Genomic DNA, 11,191 nt, shown 5'->3' with positions numbered 1-11,191 from the left:
GTTGCTGGGATTTGAACTCAGGACCTTCAGAAGAGCAGTCAGTGCTCTTAACCGCTGAGCCATCTCTTTAGCCCTGAAGTCTTTCTTGTAGAAGTAAAGATAGTACTTTAATGATATAAAAATCAAGCAATTTATATAAAGAAATATTTTCTCCAGTTGTAAATTGTCATATATTGGTATCATGTAATTGTTTTTCATTCAGGAGGGAAACAAACATCAACATAAATGTAAAACATTAATAGACTTTTTTCCCACTCCTTTGAAAATTTGCTTTCTGATGAATGAAGGCTGTGATCTGTTACTATATTAAATACAAGATTGTCCTATTTCCCCCCAGGGAGTATATTACCAAATTGGTGATGTTGTTTCTGTGATTGATGAGCAAGATGGGAAGCCGTACTATGCTCAGATCAGGGGCTTTATTCAGGACCAGTATTGTGAGAAGAGTGCCGCACTGACATGGCTCATTCCTACCCTTGCTAGTCCCAGAGACCAATTTGATCCTGCATCATATATAATAGGTAAGGCACAGCATCTTAAATTTGCTTAATTCTTCAGTACATGATAAACAAATTGCTAGTCTGTATGACCTGCCAAACAGCAAAATGTTAGAGACCATGGGGCTTGAGCAACAGATTGTTCTGAAGGTCGGGGAAGTCAGCTCTGGGTGCTATGACGATGGGCATGTGTGAGGCCTTGCTTCCTGGCTTGCAGATGGCTGGGTTTTTGCTGTGTCTTCCATGATCTTTTTTTTCTGTATGCACACAGAAAGAGAGTGCTTCATTGTCTTCTTGTAAGGACACCAGTCTTATCAGATAGGGGTCCACTATTTTTTTTAAATTAAAATGCAATTATATTTTTCTCTTTTCTTCCTCTGATCCTCTCGTGTACCCTACCCCATTCTTTCCCAAATTTATGGTTCCACTTCTGTTGCGGAAAATATTAAAAAAGATCACCCCGCAATCTCTCCTGCCCCGCCAGTCCGCGTTCCTGCTCTAGTACTGGTACTGTTTGGCCACAGCACTATGTCCCAGCAGGGGCTCGCTTGGCATGTGATTCTCTCCCAGCTAGCGAGTTCATCTTGCTTACATGCAACGCCCCACACCCCCCACAATCAGTCATGTAGCGCCTAGTTACCCAGTAGAAACATGACTCTTGAAACTTAATTATCCAATCAGGTTTATATATCAATAAGATCATAATTTACAAGATGTCAGTACAATAATTTCAGAGCCAAATGGTAAAGATAATGCTTTAACCCAATTATTCTAACCTTGTGAAAACTTTAGCTACCTGTGGCTGTTTAAAACCACATGGGGTTTGCATTGTCTGCCTCCGTGTTGGCTTCTCCTGCTCCACCTTTCCCCCATTACCAAACATCCAGCTCCAACTCACTTTTCCCGTCCAATCACAGGCTTGTCACTGCCCTAATTTGATTGGACAGAGAAAATGCTGCAGCACACTTTGTTGTATTGTATTATATTGCTGTGTTGTATATATTAATATATATTCTTAAATACATAAACATAACCTGCTGAGTACATATTACTTTATGCGTACAGTTTCAGGCCTGACCACTTGGTAATCAATCTGGGGATGGGGGCTTCTTAGTTACTGCTCTGTTGCTATCCGGAAACACCATGACCAATTCCCTCTCAGTGTTTCTTAGTAGCCTGTAGTTCTTTATCTGGAATTGAGGGAGCCCACCCTTTTGCTTTTATTTGACCCTGATTACTTGACTAATGGTCCCATCTCCATCATATAACATATAAAGATAGACCATCAGCATGTGAAGTGAGGCTTGAGAACAAAGTTCAATCCAGAATAGAAAAAGGCATAAATATTATGTACAAAAAAAGTAAAAAACATTATAGGAAATACAGAGACATTTTATATAGTTGATATTTGAATGTCATTTGTTACTGTGGGCTAGAACAGTGTATACCCACTAACATGATGTGGGTAAGATGTGTTTACGTGACCCAAGCCTAGACTGTATGGAAAGAATTACACAGGAACCTAGGTTATATAGGTGACCTTTAAAATTATTCAAAAACAATTTCTAAAAGATCTTTCCTAATTATTTCTAACCTATAAAGTCTCAGTATACGTCCTTCTTCACAGCATACATCATATCTTACTCTAAAACAAAATTTTTGTTGATGGTTGAAATGGCATCCTGTACTCGGTTGATCATTTTGCATTCAAAAGATAGAGTACAACTAATTCTTGACAGACTGATAGTTGTCTTGTGTCTACAAGTATGGAACATCAGAGACCATGATGTTCTGAATCATTTCTAGGCTCCCCACTCGCTCCCTTTTCATGATCCTCAGTCTGGATGCTTCCCTGCCTAGATGTCACATGGTGTGCTAGTCGGAGAGCAAGCTCTGGACCAGACTACTGGTTTCATTAACCCCTCCACTTGCCTGCTGATTAAGGAACTTCACCAGTCCTTAATCTCCTTTTCCTCAGTGTGTCTATATGTGAAATTGGAAAAAAAATAGAGTTCCGAGAGGGAGTTGTGAGGATTCAAAGTGTGGATATATGTAAAGTACTTAGAACAGTACAGGCACTTCTTAAACTATATAAATACTCAATACTTTAGGATCCTTTCTTAGTTGAGCACTCTTTGGGAGGATGCTGTATTCCTTAATCAGTTGAAGTAGAGTAGATAATGGAGTGTGATTGCATGTTCCGAGGCTAACATCAGGTAGGTCATCCAAGAGCATCTAAGAATGCTAACATTTTATAAAGATGATACCTGTGTTCAAAACTGTATTTACCATTTCACTGGCTGCCCCTTAGGGCCAGAGGAAGATCTTCCAAGGAAGATGGAGTACCTGGAATTTGTCTGCCATGCGCCTTCTGAGTATTTCAAGTCAAGGTCCTCACCATTTCCCACGGTTCCCACCCGGCCAGAGAAGGGCTACATATGGACTCACGTTGGACCTACTCCTGCAATAACTATTAAGGAAACAGTTGCCAACCACTTGTAGTTACAAAACCAAACCTGGGGCATGCTTACTTAGCAGGTATAAAGCTTCAGTTTTAATCCTAGAACATACATACATATCCCAAAATAAACCCAGATTTCCAGTTTTCTTATTTATAATATAACAAAATATGCCACACATTTTTCTCTTTAAAAATTTTTTCTTTAAGTTTTTGAGATCGGGTCTCATATGTAGTCCAGGTTGGCTTGATCTTGAGGTCCCCCTGCCTCATCCTCAAGTGTTGGAATTATAGGTGTGTTACATAGCTACTTAATGCCAGATACTTCTTCATGAAGTTCTTACATGGAAACATGACTTGAGAAAAATTTTATTCTACTACCCAGTAATTATATTACCTTGCTTAGTACCTGTTGCTTAGAAGACCACAGGGTGAAAAAAGAATGAATTGAAGTGAAATATTAAATTTAATGTATACTTTCCCAGACAAAATGACAGATTTCAGAGAAATCATTATAAATATGTAGTGTCTATATTTCTTCATAATTTATTTCTAGGAACTCATAAAATGAATTATATTTTTATAGGTACAAAACATTAACTTTTAGATTTTTTCTTTTTTTTAAACCCAGAATCTTACTATGCAGTCCTGGCTGTCCTGGAACTCATTCTGTAGACCAGACTGGCATTGAATTCAAGAGATCTGCCTGCTTCTGCTTCCCAAGTGCTGGGACTAAAGGTGTGCACCACCATGCCAGGCTTAAGTTTTAGAGTTCTCATCAAGGACTAAACCAAAATGTGACCAGTACGTCTTACAAAGCCACACAGTCTTTCCTTCTCTAGAAGCAGACGTTGGCTGTTCCAGTCCTACAGAAAGCAACTGGTGGGTGGGTGATTGATTAGCCCTGGCTCTTCACACTTTCATCTCATGCCATAGCATTTGGCTGCTTTCAGTAGACCTGCCTTTGCCTGTCAGCTTCAGTGAGACTGCTCCAGCCAGGCCTTTGATCTGCATGCAGTATAGACATCCCTCCTCCTACTGAGGCAGCAGCCTCTGAGAGAGTGGCCTGACTACTGCTAAGACAGGGACTAGTGACTGGCTATCTTGAAAGTGACTAAAAGGTCTTGATAGTCGAAAGACTCACATTCAAACCACGTGCTGAGAACTTGGATGGTGTGCTTTGGCTTGGGAAAGCCTGTCGTATATGCCTCAAGTGCAGTTTCGTCATATGATGGGGGAAGTGGGCAGCAAGCCTCTGTCCTGATCTGTCCAAACAGACAGTTTTTGCTGTTGAAGTTTATGAGAATTTATGACTTGATCTTAATGATTTTCATCAGAACTCTTTTACCCTTTTTCATTAGTCCCAAAGTTGGGAAAAAGCATCTTCATGTTTACATAAGGTACAATAAAGTTCACTGTAATACTATTGGAAGTGATTTTCTAAATGTTAACATTCCAGTTTTTGATTAAAAAATGTTTCCAAAATATTTTTTAATAAAACAATGGGTTTATTTTGGATTTTTAAATACTTAAAAAGGAAATGAGATGCTTCCCCCAAGATGTTAATATATAGAAACATCAATCTTTTGGTTACATGATTGACCATACATGCTACCTAGGGAGTTCACAGGCTTTAGTTTAAATGGTTATCCTGAACCAGTTGACCTTAGGGAAGACAACTCTGGGAGATTTGCTGTCCTACAAGAACTGGAGAAACTGAGGGAGGGCTGTGCTGCTCAGGTTTTTGTTTTAGGCTGGAGGGCAATTTTATTAGAGTTTAAAAGGAAAACTGCAGGGCAGGCCAGCTGTAAACCACGGCCAGCATCCAAAAGGAAGAGGCAGAAGGTTTTCAAGACTGCAGACAGGCAGGCGTCATGCGTGTGCACCCACCTACATATAACCTCACACACTTATCTGTATGTTTTAATTAACTTTCTCTGTCATACTTTTCCAAAGCCAACTATTAGATATTAGAGATACTGTTCATGTTGATGATGGCTGACTTTACAAGCTAGTTCACAGATTAAGAGAATATCAAGATAAATATCAAAGATTGTAGACTGGAGGCTGGATCAAAGAGTCTTATCAGGCATTTTTAGTTGGAGGGATTAAATTTATTTAGATTATGTGTAAATGTCATGTTCTGATTTTTAAAAAACAAGATAATAGAATATATCTTTTTCCAGAACAGTCAAGAAGTAGCAAGGCAATCAATCTGCCAAAAGCCAGAAAAAGGGTGACTGGGTGTTTGAGTGCCGAGAAATGCTTTCCTCTAAAAGAAAAAACACCACTGAGCTCCACCACTGACATAATATCATTAAGGGTTTAATACAGACTTGGGAATAAAATACATAATCTGTTACAAATGACTTCATTTAGCCTGCACTATTAATCTCAGGCAGTCCTGAGCACTACATAATCACAGCATTTACCATCCTGTGATTTTATAGATTAACCAAATTTATTAAATTAAAATTTTTACATCATTTTTATAGTTACAACTTAGGGACAAACAGACCATCAGCACAAACAAACAAACACATCTAGAAAAATCAGAAGTGTATTTTATGCTAAAGTTACTTTCTGTCCAGTTCGAAACACTGTTCCACTTTGATTTTTTCTCTTCTTTGGATTTTGAAAGTTTTCATACCTTAAGAAGAAATATGAAATTTAATGAGTAATACTTACTTATTACAAAACAAAGATAGTGGATTCTTTTTAAATAGCCTTATATTTTAAGAAATGAATAATTCTATCTTCGTCTCGGTGAACTAATGGAAGAGGTGCAAACATTTTGCTCCAAGCTGCTTATAGAATAGCAGTAAGCACCTTGAGGCAACTTAAATGTCAAAACCTGGACATTGCCACAGAAATCTATTAAGAAACTAGCATTGAACACAACAAAGTGGCCACCAGCATAATCTACCACACAGTGTTTAAGATGAAGATGGCCACCAGCACACTCTTACAAAGTCACATGAGATTAAGGAAATTTGTGTTTCCTACTCTTCCTTCTCTGTGTTCTTTGACATTTGTACAATAAGTACACACTGCTGATATATGTGCACTATCCTCCAAAGAACTGCAAAGGTGAACAAGAACTGACAAAACCAGGAACAAATATTCTTTGAATTATGTTGAGTCAGTAACATGGAATGGTGGTCCACTATGCAAAGTAGCCACAGGGTAAACTACTGAAGACTATAAATCCCAGTATAGTAACCTTTCTACACATGAGAAAGATTCTAAGTAAATGTCGACACTAATAAACTATAAGTCATCTTACGAGCAAAACCAGTATGTATTATATACACATCATATAACTATATAAATAACTAACACACATACACATATATGTATTTGTTGTTTGTGTTTGAGATGTAGCCCTGCCTGTTCTAGAACTCAATATGCAGATCAGGCTGGCCTCCACCTGTCTCTGTCTCCTAAGTGCTGGAATTAAAGGGGTGTACCACCTCATCTAAAACCAGTGTATTTTTAGTAAATCTTATAAACTAAATAATTAGAATTAACTTAGACCATTATTCATTGTTCTATTTCTTCATTTTCTAAAATTAGTTCAGTATAATATAACTCATACAATCTAACAGACTAGTTAAGGAAAGTCTAAGTGCATAGTTACTACAGTATCTTTTTTGGTTATGGGAATGGGATCACATGTCCCAGGCAGATGCTCTGTCACTCATTTACAACACCAATTTAACCATATATGTTTTAAAATTAGCTTCCAAACTAAAAAAAAAAGTAAGCACTTCAGAACTGAACAATTTGTTTCTTACTATTACTTACAGCTCAGCAAATTCCTTCCCTTCATCTTCACTAATAGACGGTCTTGTGTGGGCAAGTGCAGTCATTAAATGTGCCTGGCTAATAGCAAAACTGGTTTTGATTGGTCCAGGCTGGTTAAGGGATTCATCCTCCTTAAATAAAAAGCAGATTAAGCAGATGTTAACTTAGGAATTGAAGAGATAAAGTGGTAGTCCCTGTGTTATTTCTTGTCAAGTTTTTTCCTGAGAAGCATACATTCTCTTTCTCATGAGACAGTCACGGAGCAAGGACTGTTACTGGGCTGAGTCACGTGGCTTGTAAATATGGCTCAAATAAAATGCAAAGAAACACATGTCAAACAAGGAAAAGCAACTTGTACAAGTTCTAAGAAGGAAAAAGGCCATACTCCACTTTGGCTCCGGTATCTGCCTTTGATGATGCTGATGTCTGCCCTCAGCTGGTCTCTCTGTTCCTGTGTGAGATCTTGGCAGCCTTCTTGGGAAGGTGTCCTGAACACAGAATGTTGTGTAAACAATGGGTCTTTCCCAGGAGCTGCAGGTAAATCCTGAGTTATGGAGCTTGGTGCAGACAGACAGTGTGAGCTCTGCATGATGGATAAAGACCAAAGAAAGAGATGGGAGAGAAGAGGTAGAAAAAGCCATGTTCACTGAAGATAAAAAATGAAAACTTTGTTTCCTTTTTAAAATTTATTGCTTGAGAATTTCAAGCATGTATATACGTATTTTTATCAAGTCCATCCCACTTCCTGGCCTCCCTCTCCTGCCATATTCCCTCACCGCTTTCCCTTCCAAATTCATGTCTGCTTGGTGCTGCTTGGTCTACTTGGTAGGAATACATCCAGAGGGTCATGTCCCTCAAGCAATAACCGTAGGTAAGTTTATATTTTAATCCACTGAAGTTAAGCAAGTTTAAAAGACTATTCTATAAACCAAGGTTCACTGATACCTGTGGTGTAAGATCTCCATAACAAAACAAACTACCACCCATAACATAAACATTTATTTTAATATTTTGATACTCAAATGCATTACACTGATGGCAAGGACTGGTTCAGCATAAGCCTTACTCTTCATTTTCTGTGTCAGTGTGCGCGTGCGTGTGTTTGTGTGTGTGTGTGTGTGTGTGTGTGTGTGTGTGTGTGTGTAGGGCAGGGGTCAATGTCAGGTGTCTTTCTCAATTGCACCTTATTTTCTGAGATAGACTCTGACCTGGAACTCAATGATGTCTAGACTGTCTGGCACCAACCTCACTGATCTTCCTGTCTGTGCCTCCCCAGGCTGGAATTACAGATATGTGTCACTGTGTCCAGCTAGCCACATGGGTCCTGGGAATCAGAGCTCAGTTCATGCGACTGTCTGTGTCAAGCACTTTACTGTCAGGATCTCCCTAGCCCCTTTATCTGGTTCCTATAAAATAGTTATGCTAATGTTCCCAGGTATTTCTAGAGAGAAGTTAAAAAATAGAAAACAATTAAAAATATAATTAAAAAGTAGGTATTTTTATATTTTTAGAAACATGAATTATTAAACAAATGTACAACTGGGCAGATGCCTTTAATCCTAGCACTTGGGAGGCAGAGGCAGGCAGATTTCTCAGTTCAAGGCCAGCCTAGTCTACAGAGTAAGTTCCAGGACATCCAGGGCTATACAGAGAAACCCTGTCTCAAAAAAAAAAAAAAAAAAAAAAAAAAAAAAAAAAAAAAAAAACCACCAAATATACAAAAGCAACCATGTATGTAAAAATGTTATATATTAAAAATAGTAAGCAACTATTAGAGTGGGCATATATTTTAACTAAAGAGAAAAACAATGATATTGCCCTCATTTAATCTACATCGTTTCCTTGTTGATACGTATTATTTTCATGCTTTCCATAAGAAGATTCACAAACAGGCATCATTTTTTTTATGAATTTTAGATATTGCAGCAAATTTCCTAATATCCAGAAGTACTCCATGACGATAAAGTTTACATTTATGATTAAATAAATCTCACAGTATAAAGGGTTTAAAATCACTCACCAGGAGACAAACTCCTGAGTGACTACAAGAGGGAGCCACACTGGGTCCTGTGGAACCAACCCCCTTGCTCCTGTTATAAATGTTTAACATAAACTAAAAATGACTAATTGGCATAATTTAAAAAACAAAACTACTTTTATTGCAGACCAAGCAACCAGAAAGACTATGTGGGACAGGTTAGGAGATGAATCCCAGTCTAATATCACATCAACATATATCTTTATGTATCTGAGCCACACAACGACAAATGCACAAGATACCAAGTCAGAAGAGGTTCCATTTCCAAGTTCTGATTCATATGAGCTTCCAAAGTAGAGCCGGTACATATTGAATTTTGATTCGTCTGGAAGGATCTCAGACATCTCGAGAGAAACAAGGGATTGATCTAAGCCACATTCTCCATCTCCAGCAGAGTCGTCGGAACCACTGCTGTGGTTAAGAAAGACCATTGAAGACAGACTTAGGTCACTATCAGAGCTGGAGCCTCCATCCTAAATTACACAGAAAGAGTGCCAGTTGTAAGACTTAAATACTCCATAACTAGAAATAGCAGACATCACTCCATAGAGCAGCACGGGGAGCTCGTGCTTCTAAAGCTCTTAATACCCTGGATTGAGGTATGCAATAAAAACATTTTTATGAGACAAGATTTTGTGTAGCCCACATCAGCCTTATATTTTCCATATAGCTTAGGAGGACCTTGATTTTATGATTCTCAGGATTTCAGGTACACACCAGCATGGCTGATCTACCTGTACTGAGGGATGAATCCAGAGCTTTATGTATGCTGGGCTCTCTATCAGCTGAGCTCCATGCCCAGCCTTACACAACACAAATGTAACTATTACCACAAAGAAGAATGAAGATGAAGAAAACCCATTGACTATCCCAATGGCAACAAAACTAGAACTTAGAATCAAGGTTTTATTTCTTCATCTCTGCCTTTCACTCATTTTGTTTTTTATTGTAAAATATCATATTAGCATATATGTGTGTATATGTGTGTATACTTGTAAAGCATTCATATGAATTAGGGATTAAGAAAGAAGAAACTTTTAAATTGGTGCTCCACTCAGCTCCAGCAGCTTACATCATCACCTGCCAAGGCAGTTCAGTACATAAAAAGGCCCTGGCCACCCCAGCTAACTTTCTCTCCCTCATCTCTTGTTCCCCGTCACCTTGCTCATTCTGTCTGTCTGTCTGTCTGTCTGTCTGTCACGTCCTCACTCCCAAGTCTGCCTTTTGCTTTTCCCCCCGTCTTCCAATAAACCTCTTGCCCCAGATCTGTTGCATGATCTAACTTTGTGGCATTCCTTGGCTCTAGCCATTTTTGCCACTTTACCCTAATAGAAATCTTCAGGGCTAGGGGTGTAACTTAGTTGTAGAGTTTGTCTAGCATGTGTTTTGTCCTAGTTCAATTCCTAGTACCATAAAGAACAAAAATAAATAGCTGTGACGATGGCTTGCTAAAATAGCAAAACTTGACCTGGGGGCTGAGGGGATAAGTGCTATGCAAGCATGAAGCTGAGTTAATCCCCAGAACCATATAAAAACCTCGGGCACAGGTTGTGGGCTTGGCATCACAGTGCTGGCTGATAGACAGGCATGACCTAGACACTCCCTGGCCAACAAGCCCACCCAGGGTCAGACTAGTGAGAGACTCTGTCTCAGAAAGGGATTGGGGCTTGGGGAGTACCCCCTGGCTGCTCATTGACTGCCACATACATTGTACACATGTGCATCCCTGTGTCCTCCCTACACACTTGGAACTAGTTGAGCAATTTACGACCTGCAGAAATTTCCAAGCAAAATTGGTGGAGGGAAATACACAGAAAAGCTTCTTATAGACAAAGTCTATAATGTAAATTACCTATTGCAATAAATAAAAATAAAATGCCATCGTTAGAGAAAATGCCAATTCTAAGGCTGTGATATAGAAAATTCAAGATAAATAAAGATCATCTTGTATGAGGGAGTAAGCCTGCTGAAGAACCGTGGGGTCAGGGAGAGGCCCTGTGTCATCACAGGAGGCTGCGACACATAATACTGTTAGCACAGAAGAGCTGAAAACCTCAGTTACTCTTCTATTTATATCAATTCAGACTACTTCACTCTAATCTTTCTAATACCAAATAGTTTGTTAATATCAAGGTAATGTTAGGGAAACACATACCAAATCTTCATAATGAAAATTCTCTGCAAATCCTACATTCCAATTTTGGACTATTTACAATAGGAAAATTAAAGTTTCTACACAGTCTGGCAGTAAAGTGCTTTTTCCCTCAGTGATGGCCCTAACAGCCTTCCATGCAACTCACGAGGGGCCCCCTGGGCAGCAGCCGTCCCTGCAAGGCCTCCAGCTGAGCATTGTACAGCAGAGCTTTCAAATCCGCTCCAGTGAAGGATTCA

The 11,191-nt window shown here is 39.0% G+C and overlaps 2 protein-coding genes across 3 annotated transcripts in view; one reads left to right on the top strand and one right to left on the bottom strand.

The window, feature by feature from the left end:
• Window positions 1–4,381, top strand: part of Gatad1 (GATA zinc finger domain containing 1) — a 10,507-nt gene extending 6,126 nt beyond the window's left edge. The window contains exons 4-6 of one of the 2 annotated variants that reach the window (XM_031379918.1): window positions 338–521; window positions 2,809–3,035; window positions 3,587–4,381. In XM_031379918.1, coding sequence (XP_031235778.1) covers window positions 338–521; window positions 2,809–2,999 — 375 coding nt within the window. In that variant the 3' untranslated portion in view covers window positions 3,000–3,035; window positions 3,587–4,381. Of the gene's footprint in view, window positions 1–337; window positions 522–2,808; window positions 3,442–3,586 lie in introns of those variants that run through there. The other variant, XM_031379917.1, reaches the window with a different exon arrangement.
• A 673-nt stretch (window positions 4,382–5,054) lies between these two features.
• The window catches only part of Pex1 (peroxisomal biogenesis factor 1), a 40,010-nt gene continuing 33,873 nt past the window's right edge, over window positions 5,055–11,191 (bottom strand). The window contains exons 20-24 of the mRNA XM_031380281.1: window positions 11,101–11,189; window positions 9,043–9,273; window positions 7,148–7,345; window positions 6,763–6,893; window positions 5,055–5,605 (exon numbers count right to left, since the gene is read on the bottom strand). Coding sequence (XP_031236141.1) covers window positions 5,521–5,605; window positions 6,763–6,893; window positions 7,148–7,345; window positions 9,043–9,273; window positions 11,101–11,189 — 734 coding nt within the window. The 3' untranslated portion in view covers window positions 5,055–5,520. The remainder of the gene's footprint in view (window positions 5,606–6,762; window positions 6,894–7,147; window positions 7,346–9,042; window positions 9,274–11,100; window positions 11,190–11,191) is intronic.

This window comes from Mastomys coucha, unplaced genomic scaffold (genome assembly GCF_008632895.1).
Source record: "Mastomys coucha isolate ucsf_1 unplaced genomic scaffold, UCSF_Mcou_1 pScaffold19, whole genome shotgun sequence".
Taxonomy (NCBI): Eukaryota; Metazoa; Chordata; class Mammalia; order Rodentia; family Muridae; genus Mastomys; species Mastomys coucha.
The sequence above is the reverse complement of the archived record's forward strand: the minus strand, read 5'-3'. Positions and strand labels throughout refer to the sequence as shown.